Source organism: Neovison vison, chromosome 3, assembly GCF_020171115.1.
Source record: "Neovison vison isolate M4711 chromosome 3, ASM_NN_V1, whole genome shotgun sequence".
Lineage (NCBI taxonomy): Eukaryota > Metazoa > Chordata > Mammalia > Carnivora > Mustelidae > Neogale > Neogale vison.
In genome coordinates, this window is record NC_058093.1 from 52575005 (window position 1) to 52587988 (window position 12984).

The 12984-nt window shown below is 36.4% G+C and overlaps 1 protein-coding gene across 1 annotated transcript in view; it reads left to right on the forward strand.

The window, feature by feature from the left end:
* GALNT13 (polypeptide N-acetylgalactosaminyltransferase 13) overlaps window positions 1-12984 on the forward strand; it is a 551077-nt gene that overhangs the window by 501685 nt on the left and 36408 nt on the right. Inside the window, exon 11 of the mRNA XM_044242085.1 lies at window positions 5303-5401. Coding sequence (XP_044098020.1) covers window positions 5303-5401 — 99 coding nt within the window. The remainder of the gene's footprint in view (window positions 1-5302; window positions 5402-12984) is intronic.

Consider the following 12984-nt stretch of genomic DNA (forward strand, 5'->3'; position numbering starts at 1 on the left):
ACATCAAGATAGTTGGGAGACTTTTTGGTGGGATGTCATAATCCTGCTATCAATTGTCTTTGTTAGTGAGAGTTAGGACATTTGTAAGCCAAGGGAGACTCCTGTCTTGCAGGATTGTGATCCCTGCAAGTTAACTATTTGCTTATTGTCCATGGTAGTCAGGGCTGCCTGAGGGATGCTACACATATGACTGAGGGGGAGTGGATGGAGAGGGGGTGCAAGGCGCCAGCTTTTGCTTTGTCTTCAGCCAGCCTTGTGCTCCCTCATCACATAGACGGGAAAAGGGCAATCTAATATTTCAGAGCAAGCTAAAAGAAATTGTGTAGTGATAAAATGTACAAAAGAACACTATAAATCAAATTTAGAAATACCTCTGAAATAAGGGCCAGAAATGCAGTAAGGATTTAGAAATTAAAGAATGAATTCATTTAGAAACAAAGGCTAAATTTGAAACATCACATGAGTCAGTAACCCCAAAACCCCAATAATCCACTTTTAATAGAAGGTGGCATATAGAGAGATAAGCAACAAGATCCAAAATAATAGGATTTCCTAGTGAGAAAAATCAAAGTAACAAGACAAAATGAACATTAATACTTATAATTAAATAAAATGTGCCTGAAATAAAATTGAAACTGCATATTGAAAAGGAATGCTGGGGAACCTGGATAGCTCAGTGGGTTAAAGCCTCTGCCTTCAGCTCAGGTCGTGATCCCAGGGCTCTGAGATCAAGCCCCTCATCAGGTTCTCTGCTCAGCAGGGAGCCTGCTTCCTCCTCTCCCTCTGCCTGCCTCTCTGCCTACTTGTGATCTCTTTCTGTCAAATGAATAAATAAAATCTTAAAAGAAAAGGAATGCTGTCTATCTTAAAGAGTGATGCAGAATGAATAATATTAAGATACATTGTGGTAAACCTATTGAACTTTAAAAAAAAAAAATAAAACCAGTTTGGCGTTCAAGCAAATAGAGATTTGTAAAAAAGACTAAGGTAAAGAAAACCAGATTATCATCAGACTTTTCAAAAGCAGCTATTTGTGTTAGAAGTAAATAGCGATAACATTTTAAAGATACTCAAGGAAATAGATGGTGAGCCAAGGATTTCATATATACCAAATTGATTTTCTAATACAAAGGCTACAGATATATTTATCAATATGCAGGAAATCAGAATATTGTTCCTATTAAATGGAAAATCATTTGTCCATTTGCTCAAGCAAAACCTGAGAATGCTTCTTGATCTCTTTTCCTCTTCTCATAGCTTATGTCAGATTCAATTGCAAGTCTTACTTGGTTCTATCTTAAAAACATCCCAAATTGGGACATCTAGGTGGCTCAGTTGGTTGAGCGTCAGGCTCTTGGTTTTAGTTCAGGTCATGATCTTAGGGTCCTGAGAGCATGTCCCAACCACCACCCCCTACCTCACCCCAACCCTTGGGCTGCAGCTCCAGGCTCTGGGCTCCATGCAAATCTACTTGAGATTCTTTCCCTCTGTCCCTTCCTCCCCTTCTGCCCCTTCTCCCACATGCACTTGTGCTGTCTCTCTCTCTCTCTAAACTAAATAAATCTTAAAGTAAAAATATCCCAAATTTGACCTGTCCCCCTCTGCTGTTATTCTGTTAGTTCAAGCAGCCACCATCTATCTCTAGCTGGCATGACTGTGAGAGTCCCCTTAAGTGTTTCTCTGCTTCCATTCCTGCCTCCCTCTAATCTGCTCTCCACACAGCAGCCAGCATAAGCTATTAATAGTCATCCTCATGTGTAGAAACTTATGATTTCCTATGTGATCTGGTCTTGGATACCTCTCTCCTCCACCCTTGTTCACTACATCCTGCCCCATTGCTAGCTTATTTCAACCAGTTTTCTCAGCTGCAGAGAGCATCCGTTGGCTATTCCCTCTCTCTGGAATGCTGTTCCATACACATGGAAGTCCGGCTGCTCTCTCAATTTACTAAGGTATCTTTTCAAGTATTGTTTTCTCCAGGTGGCCTTTCCTAATCCCCTATCTGATATAGTATAGTACTTTGTCTGCCCTTACTGTGCTTGATAATTCTTCACAGAAGTTCTTGATCTTCTGTTGTATTATGAATGTATTTTTGTATCACACTCTTTTTTTATTATGTCTTTTGATTATCTTTAATTTTTTTTCCAATTTATTTTTTTTCAGAAAAACAGTATTCATTATTTTTTCACCACACCCAGTGCTCCATGCAAGCTGTGCCCTCTATAATACCCACCACCTGGTACCCCAACCTCCCACCCCCCCGCCACTTCAAACCCCTCAGATTGTTTTTCAGAGTCCATAGTCTCTCATGGTTCACCACCCCTTCCAATTTACCCGAAAGCACATACCCTCCCCAATGTCCATAACCCCACCCCCCTTCTCCCAACCCCCCTCCCCCCCAGCAACCCACAGTTTGTTTTGTGAGATTAAGAGTCACTTATGATTTGTCTCCCTCCCTATCCCATCTTGTTTCATGGATTCTTCTCCTACCCACTTAAGCCCCCATATCACACTCTTTTCTTCTAAAATACAAACTCCAGGGAATGGACTAGGTTTACTCTGTTCACTTCAGTATCCTCAGTACCTTAAATGGTACCTGAAGTACACATACTCTCAGTAATATTTGTTGAGTGAATGAGTACATTCATTCATAAGAGAGGCTGTAGACCAAGTGTATCTATTCTAAAAAATAGATAATGGGGGGGACGCCTGGATGGCTCAGTGGGCTAAAGCCTCTGCCTTCTGCTCAGGTCATGATCCCAAGTCCTGGGATCAAGCCCTGCATGGGGCGGGGCGGGGGAGGGTGGTCTCTGCTCAGCAGGGAGCCTGCTTCCTTCTCTCTCTCTGCCTGCCTCTCTGCCTACCTGTGGTCTTTGTCTGTCAAATAAATAAATAAAATCTTTAAAAAAAAAAAAGGTAGTGGATACCTGGTGGCTCAGTTGTTAAGCGCCTGCCTTTGGCTCAGGTCACAATCCTAGGGTCCTGGGATGGAGCCCCCCGTCACTCCGCAGGAAGCCTGCTTCTCCCTCTCCCACTCCCACTGCTTGGGTTCCCTCTCTTGCTGTCTCTCTCTCTCTGTCAAATAAATTAATAAATTCTTCAAAAAAATAAATAATAGGCTCTTACTGGGAACAAAATACTTTGGAAGCATTCTTGTTCTGTGCTTAATTTGTCAAAAAATAGGATGATATGAATCTATCATGTCTCTTTGAAATGCTTCTGTCAGAGTATGTACTGGCTTGAAAATGGCTTTGAATCTTCTGTCATTCAGCAAAGAGACAAAATTTTATAAATGACTCAGCTTCTAGCCCCTGTAATTATTAACTAGTATCTTTTCAAGTACCATGAATCTAGCCAAGGTCCTTTGAATCAGATTGCATAGATTACATGTAAAGGTGAATTAATCATTTTATGAGATATTTATTCCTGTGTTATAGTATTACACTCTCCCATACTTTTTTTAGATAACAATAACAATATGTAATTAACAATATGTAAATAACAATACATCATTTTACTGTTACTCAAGAAGTCTGTCTTTTGTGAAATGTTAACAAGAGAAGTTCATATAAAGGACTTAAAAATAAACTTGTATGTGACATACTGATTAGATTATGTGAAACATAAACAGACTGATACATGGCATCATCTATCAGTTGTTACCTTTCTCACTCCTGTCCTAGCTACAGGTCCCGAAAAATCTTTAACCTTTGCGTAAAGGCTCGGTATCCTCCAGTGCCTGAACCAACCTACACCAGATAACCCAAACTTACCAGTATGGAACTTGAACATCATTTTTCTTCTTGAAGCTTGTAACTTTTCTCTTTATTTTTTTAAATATTTATTTATTTTAGAAATAGAGAGAGAGTGCACAAGTTGTTGGGTGGGGGGTGGTGATCAGAGGGAAGGGGAGAAGGGAAGCACATTCTCTGCTTAGCAGGAAAAGGGATTCTGTCCAGAACCTGAGCTGGAACCAAGAGTCTGAAGGTTAAGCTACTGAGCCACTCAGGTCCCACCCCCTTTCTCTTTAATAGTCACGGTGTATTCTGTCCTTTCTAATGGATTGCTGCTCAGATTTCTGCATGGGAGCATCTATAATCCTGCTCTAAATCTCAGGGCATTGGAACAAGGCTTGACAGTTGTGCTCAGTTCTTTCCAATCCTTGCAAAGTATGAACTCCGGTCCCCACTCTTCTCAGTTGCTGACTGGGGCCTTAATGCAGATCACACCATTTTTCCCAAATCGAGGAGCCATTACTTGACTTTGGGGCTCTGCATCATACAAAAAAGTGATTCATATATACCATTTGCCAATATGAAGAAATGAGTGCTTAAAGCGTAGATAACTAAACAGATACATACAAGTAATGTATGAGTGAACAGTAAAATATGCATGTTCTAAGAAGAGTCAGAGATAAGAACTTTTCAGAAACAGAGTAAACAGATATCAATACATACTTGGGGTTTAAACTAATAGAAGAAATTAAACATTCCATTTTTTAGAAATGCCATTTTTATTTATTTGTGCTTGATTTAGTAATTTTAGCATCTTTAAATTCAGTGAATGGCTTTTGTAATTACATGTGTCTTAAATACATATTAACATTATGTTAATTATGGAACTAATGCAGTATTTGAGTATAAACCAAGAATCTTATGTTTGCAGTTGGCAGTTTAATCTTGTTTTTAAGGGGTTTTTAATGTGAGATTACCATTTAGTCTTGTAATAGCTTTTCTTAGGGTCAACTCTTTTCCATTAAGTTTGGCATTAGGGATGAAAAAAGATGCATGACTGTGTTTCAGCTACAGAAATAAACAGTAATTAATCTTTACTAACATAGGATGGAACATCTAGTAATAAAACAACCTAAAAACACATTAATTTGAATATTTAACAAATTTGTTTCAATTCCTTTGCATATGGTACCATAGGAGTTCAAGAATAGCCTCGTTTTTTTGAGTGGAATTTGGCAACTGTCCTAATTTTAAGAGGATATGGAGAAGAATGACTAATTTGTAATGTTTCCCCTTTCTCTGATACTGTGCTATAAACGAGGGGTGCCTCATGATTAGATGCTAATGACAATGCCATTGCTGTTCACATTTACTACTGTAGGAGATAGAAATTTACACAAAATTAAGACTGGACATGGAAAAATAAATATTTAAAACAGTGTGTTCTTCTAGGGGACATTTCCTTGAAAACATGCATCATCTCATTATCAATATACAATTTGATAACACCAGGAAGATTTTCTCATTTAAATCACTATCTGACTTCTGTTTTTGTGTGTTTCCTTTAGATAAGAAATGTTGAAACCAACCAGTGTTTAGACAACATGGGCCGCAAGGAAAATGAAAAAGTGGGTATATTCAACTGTCATGGTATGGGAGGAAATCAGGTAAACTCTCTCTCTCTCTCTCTCTCTTTTTTTAATCAACTTCATCTTTGGGGGGAAAGTATTGCTGTGAAAACTGTCACAGTAAACCATGACTCACATGCCAATAACAGTAAAGTCTTAGCTTAGGAAATTAATGGACATTCAAATCAAGAACTACTTTGGCTATCTTATTAATACCACTATCTTAAGAAAACACTACAGAATTTAATAAATAAATACTATAGCATTTAAATAAATATAATTTAATAAGTGAGCCCAATTAATGAAGATAGCCAAATATTTTTGACTGATCTCATTTCACCATAGATGAGCAAATGAATAGTATGTTTTATTCTATTAACCAAGTAGTATAAAATAATCCCTCAAGAACAGCAATGTTTTCCAATAGTGATTATTCTAAATTTCTTTTTTAAGTGTTTATATATATCATGTTTTCTATAAATTTTTGAGGTTCAGTAAAATTGAAAATGCCTGATAAGCACATCTGTTAGATTTGCACTTTGGCTCTCTGAAGATGCCCTTTGAACCAGGTAAAAATGAAATGTTTAAACAAAACTGATGGTTGATTAAAAGTCTAAGCCAAGAGGCACCTGGGTGGCTCAGTGGTTTAAGCCTCTGCCTTTGGCTCAGGTCATGATCTCAGGGTCCTGGGATCGAGCCCCACATCGGGCTCTCTGCTCAGCGGGGAGCCTGCTTCCCCCTCTCTCTCTGCCTGCCTCTCTGCCTACTTGTGTTCTCTCTCTGTCTATCAAATAATAATAAAAAAAAAAAGTCTAAGCCAACCTTTTTGTGTGTTGCTGTCCAGTTATCAGAGACCTGTTGGACTATAACAGGGATCCTTATACTCTCTTTAATAAAATGTTTGACAGTGGTTTGGCAAGGTGGGTTGTGTGGAGGCTGCCTAGCCCTGAGCCTTCAGGTGGAGCAGCCCTACTGTCGTGGCCATTTTGAGAGACAGAATTTAGAGATTGTAGGAATTCATAACAGAGTTTGAGGTAGCTAATCCTCTATAGACAAGTTGTCCAAAAAATTGAGGAGAAACGTATCAGTGAGTTCTTCATGTAGTGTATTAGAGTGAGATTAGAAAGTAAAAATTATTCTGTGCAACACAACATCATGGTTATATTGGTAATGCAGCTGAATACAATGGAGTACTATGCAGCCATCAAAAAACCTGAAATCTTGCCATTTGCAAGGATGTGAATGGAACTAGAGGGTATTATGCTAAGCAAAATAAGTCAGTCAGAGAAAGACAATTATCATATGATCTCACTGATATGAGGAATTTGAGAAATAAGACAGAGGCTCATAGGGGAAATGAGGGAAAAGATGAAACAAGATGAAACCAGAGAAGGAGACAAACGTAAGAGACTCATAATCTCAGGAAACAAACCGAGGGTGGTTGGTGGGAGGGTGTTGGGAGGGACGGGGTGGCTGGGGGATTGACACTGGGAGGGCATTTGTTGTGGTGAGCACTGTGAATTGTGTAAGACTGATGAATCACAGACCTGTACCCCTGAAACAAGTTAATACATTATATGTTTAAAAAAAAAAAATCTTTAGGCAAAAAGCAGTAGCCCTGTTGTATTTTGACCTGTGTCAAATACTTCAAATAGGACCTGTGTGATTAAATGAAGAACATTCAAAAATTAATTTTCCTCTTAAAAAAAAAACAAAAAAATTATTAAAATCCTAATTAGTGTTCTAAAATTTCAACTTAAGCAGAAAAATATTTAAATCAAACTTTCTAAATTACAGCATGGAAAAATAACTTCATGAAAGAGAATAATAGGAAAAAACAATAAAGACAGAACAATGGCAGAGCATTCACAAATGGTCCAGCTTTTATATTGATTCACAATGAATATGAGAGACCTCTACTACCAAAACCAATAGAATCCCAATGAATTCATTTGGAAATGGCCAACAACTTAACTGTTCGTGGTCTAACTATGCAGAATTTAATTTTTTCACAAATGGAAGTAAGAGATCTGAAGGTAGTCAACTCTTGACATTTGTTCTGGTCTTCAGTGACTTTGTCAAGAAATCAAAAACTTTCTAACTTTCCATTCTTCAGTCCTTAAAATTAACATTTATCATCAGGTGGTCACATGAGGGCTGCTGAAACTCCAGACATCATGTCTACATTCAGGGCAGCAGGAAGTTGGGGTAGAGAGGAACTGCAGGAGTCATGACTGACCTTTTACTGGGAAAAACAAAACTTCCTAAAGGCTTTTTACCCCCTTCCCTGTAAGTCTCTTTGGCCAGAAATATGTTATTTGAATACCTGTAGCACAAAAACACAGAATATTTTACTACCCTTCTATGTGTAAATGTCCTTACAGTTCATTTACCATGGATACTGGGTGGACATATAGAACTGTCTCCAGAATGTGTTTCATCAGCTGATGAAAAAAGTCAACTGATTGTCAGCACCTTGATGACCTAGAGAATTCCAAAAAAACACAGTATTTATGATTTCATCCTAATCTAAGGCAGATGAAAATGAAGATAGGAAATGAAAATGAGGATAATCAAGATGAATTATGCTCATTAGTTTTTAAGTTGCCATAATTAATATTAAAAAATACAACCAGGCAGACTTGTATTTGTCTACAGGACACAAAACACCTGGATCATAAATGTTAAAAACTACATTACTCATTTACAAGTGTTCAAATACCTAGAAAGAAGTTATGCCACTCTACCATAATCTTCTTATTAGCAGGGACTATGTCTTATTCTTCTCTTCATCTCTAGTACGTGGCCAAGGGCCTGGGATATGGTAGGTAACTAATAACTAACAGTAGGTAAATAGATGAAAGAATTCACAGTCAGAACAATAGACTTGGGGCACCTGGTTGGCTCATTGGGTTAAACCTCTGCCTTCGGCTCAGGTCCTGATCTCAGGGTCCTGGGATTGAGCCCTGCATTGGGCTTCCTGCTGAACTAGGAGCCTGCTTTCCCCCTCTCCTTCTGCCTGCCTCTCTGCCTACTTGTGATCTCTCTCTCTCTCTCTCTCTCTCAGATAAAAAATAAAATCTTAAGGAAAAAAAAAAAAAAAAGAACAATAGACTTATACCATAGTACTATGTAGACATTGTCATAGAATACTGTTATTGTCATGGTAACTGGAAGTATATAAAGACACCAGTCTTAGGGATTCATAAATAAAGTGAACAAACAATAAGTAAAAACCCATACCTACATATATTCTAATGATTCTACACTGTCAACTTAATGACAAAGTAGAAATTAAAACCAGAGTTTTTCCATCTACATGATTAGTTATTGATGCCTACAGATAAGCATAGAAGAAAGTTTATAGGACCCCTTTTTGCTGTAACAGAGCAATGGACACAGCTAAATATTTACCAAGACAGGAATGTTTAAATAAATTGTGGCTCATCCATAGTACTGAAAACTCCAGTCACCAAATTGAGTGAAAGAGGTCTCTAAATATTGTCATGGAAAACTGAAAAAGAGGGGTAAAATCCATAATAAAACTTACTTTGAATTACCTCATTTATGAACAATGTATGTAAATGTTTTTCTCTATAAAGTATCTACAATATCTGTATTGATGCCATATAATCTGTGAGAAATGCATACAAATTTCTCTGCAGTATAATCACCTCTGGTGAGAAGAATGAGTTGGAATGGGAAACTTTACTTTTTACCCCACATTTTTCTGTATATAGGTATTACTTTCAGAGTTAAACAAATAAAAATAGAGAAAATTAAACTACTGAGAATAAGAGAGTATCATTTTATTTTTCTAAGATTTTATTTATTTGTTTGTTTATTTATTTATTTATTTGAGAGGGAAAGAGAACACGAGTAGGGAGAGTAGCATTGGGAGAGGGAGAAGCAGGCTCCCCGCTGACGTGGGGCTCCTTCCCAGGACCCTTCAATCATGACCTCAGCCGAAGACGTTAACCACCTGAGCCACCCCAGTGTCCCCAAACAGTATTATTTTAGAGCATTGCCCTGACCTGATAAATTGTGTCATTTATGGTAAATTACTTAATATTTTTTAGGTTTACTATTATACTTATAAAATGGGTTAAAGACTTTCCTCCAATTTTCTTTTTTTCCTCTAAAGATTTAGTGAAATTTATATAAATACTAACACTAGCTTGCCATATACTGGACACTTGGGACATACACTGGTCTATTGACATTAATTATTCTCTTTACGTATTTCAGTTTCTTTTCTCAATTGTTTCTCTTTTCTCTGTAAGAAAATAGAAGTATTCGTTCAGTAGCTAATGCCAGAGGCAAGGTAAATGCACACACTTCCTATGATATTGTTAAGCTTAATAAAATGAACTGCCTCTCCTGTTGTTTTAATATATATTATAAAAAAATTAAACCTTCACATAAAACCTTACTATGATTTATACTTTGATGGAATTCAATATTTCTTGGATGATTGATCCTAGTTCGTCCCTAATTAAGGACATGTTTACATTTTTTACTTAGTTTAGAAAAGAACAGATTTTGGGATTTTATTCTTAGAGCTACCTTCCCTGTGTTTTATTGTTAACTCTTATGTTACTATGGAAGCTGTATCTATTTTTATGGTTATTTTGTTTAAAATTTTTTAAAAGTAGCCCCAACCCATATAAAATATTAAAGTTTCTCACTCTTGCTTTTGCACAAAATCCATGAGATGTTAACACTGTTTTTTTGTTTTGTTTTGTTTTGTTTTTAGCATTTCCACTTGGTTTCATTTCTAAATGAAGGTGTTTTGTGTTTGTTGACAACTATCCCTTAACCATTTCCCCTTGCATGGGAGTTTTGTTATTATTATTTTTTTAATGTTCTTGGAGATATCAGGAAGAAGCTTACTTTTCAGTAATTACCAAAAAACTTTTCTTAAACACTTAAACACTCAAACACCCAACATGCTCTCCCTCCACCCTACCCAGGGCTTGGGATATGGTAGGCACCTAATAAAAACTAGCCAAGAAAATGAAAGCATGCTTGGAAGTTTCTGTAGCAAGAATACTGTAAAAATAAGATACCAGGTGTAGAATTATTATTACATTCAACATTTGATCATCTTGAGGTACTCTTTTTTTTTTTGAGGTATTCTTTTAGAACCTTAGTAATAAAAATCTTCTGTCTCAAACAATAATCACATAATTAGAAAGTCCATTCCTATCTGTTCTTGAAATGCTTTCATTCACAAATAATGTGATGAACATTAAACACTTTCAAAAGAATGAAAATAAATAGGAATTTGATTAAAACTTGAATATATATTTATATACGTGTGTGTGAGTTTGTGTGTGTGTGTGTGTGTGTGTGTAAGAAGAACTCACAGTTTCCTAGTAGAATATATATTACTGGAAGTTATGGGATTGTCTTCTCTTTACTTCTGAAAAGATGAAATTCATTCCTGGAAGCAGTACCATGTCCCCTACAATGCTGATGCCTCAGATTTATATCTTTATCTCCAACCTCTCTTCTAAACTCTGGAATCTCTTGCCAGTTAATTATTGGGAATCTCTGCAGGCATCTCAAACTTAGCTGTTTTCAGAATGTGCTCATTTTCTTCTATTTCACATAAGCATCCAAAATTTAAACCCCACATAGACATTTCTGAAGTTGGGTTGGTCACCCAATCCTGATATTAACTTGAAAATCATATACCTTGACTCTGATCTCTAAGACCGTTTATAACTAGGGCCTCTATCTTCTTTGACCTATGTGATCAGAAAACCTCATTATTACCACACATCATATGGAATTCCATGCTTACATTCTACATATACCACTTTATAATTAAATTTGATGAAAATCTCTAGCAATTCTCCACTGCCCTATGAATTACATAAAAATTCCTTAGTTATATGTATAGTTATGTATTCCTTAGTTATGTATATATACAAAACTCCACATAGTTTCATCCTCATCTGACTTCCCAGCAGAGTCTCCTTTGATGTTCTAATAGTTTGTGTTTTCTTTTTTTTGTCCTGTAGACATATGTCTGATACTTTTCCATTCCCTGTAGGCTCTGTGCATTTTCATATCTCTGCAGTTCACTGACACTGTTCTGTGTACTTGCACTGTTGACCAAATACTACTCCATTCACAAACTTAAGACATACTGTTTAAAACCCAAATAATTTAACTTCTTTTTGGCTATCCATTGGCTAACAACTTCTTAACCTGAACAGGGTATTTTTGAATGGATACACTATAACTTATTTAATTAATCCCTATTATTTAATACACAGTACCATTAGAGAATTTTTACTGTTACAGGTGAGGCTCCTCAATAACCTTGTAGCTAAAATCTTGTAAGCATCTCTATTTACTTCTTTAGAAATACTGTCTGGGGGCGCCCGGGTGCCTAAGTGAGTTAAAGCCTCTGCCTTTGGCTCAGGTCATGACCCCCTGCATCAAGCAGGGAGCCTGCTTCCTCCTCTCTCTCTGCCTGCCTCTCTGCCTACTTGCGATCTCTGTCAAATAAATAAAATCTTTATTAAAAAAATACTGTCTGGAAGTAAATCGGACAAGTCAAAACTTCTGCAACATTATAAGGCTTTGAATTCATGGTGACAAGTTGTTCCTTTTAAGGTTTTACTAGTTTAATGGGACTAATTGCTAAGCTATGAAGAGGCACTATGGTAAATATTTTACGTACATAATCTGCCTTTCATTCCCACTACAATCTATGAAGTACGTACTATTACTATCCTGATTTTACTCATGAATCTAATGGGAACTCTGAGAGACTGGTAATATGATTAGGAGGTAAAGCCAGTTTGAATCTAAATCTGGCTGATTCCCCACCACATATATGTTCATTGCATTTATATTGATTTCCAATCCTGCTCCCCAGGATTGTGATCAGACTGAACAACCCTAAACAGGCATTGTATTTTTGCTTTATTCTGTTTTCATCTTTGCCAATTTAGTGTGGGAGAAACATTTTATCTTTTTAAAATCGTATCTCTAATGCTAATGAATTTAAGCAATTTAAAAATTGACGTCCATACTTTGTAGATTTTCTAGTCAGCTTTTTGCCTTTGGAATTCAATATTTCTTGGATGGTTGATCCTAGTTCGTCCCTAATTAAGGACATGTTTACATTTTTTACTTAGTGTAGAAAAGAACAGATTTTGGGATTTTATTCTCAGAGCTACCTTCCCTGTGTTTTATTGTTACTCTTTTATGTTACTATGGAAGCTGTATCTATTTTTATGGTTATTTTGTTTAAAATTTTTTGTCTTTTCTTACATTTTCATTGGTGGTTGAGGGAGCTCTTGTTTCTCTTCTCCACTTATAAAAATACTTTATTGAGATTATTACCTTCTGTGATACGTGTTCCAGATTTTTTTTTTTTTTTCAGATTTGATATTTTGTTTCTGGTATGTTTTCATGTACAGACTTTTAAAGAGTTTATATATTTCAATCATTGCTTGCTTTTATGCTTTCTCTTTTTGTTGCAGAAGTACCATTCTTTTTTAATGAGGTACTTTTAAATGACATTTACATCTGCTTTAAAGAGCCAATATCAAAATTGGCAAATAGGTCTTAGTCTTATTGGTCATATATCTGACACTATT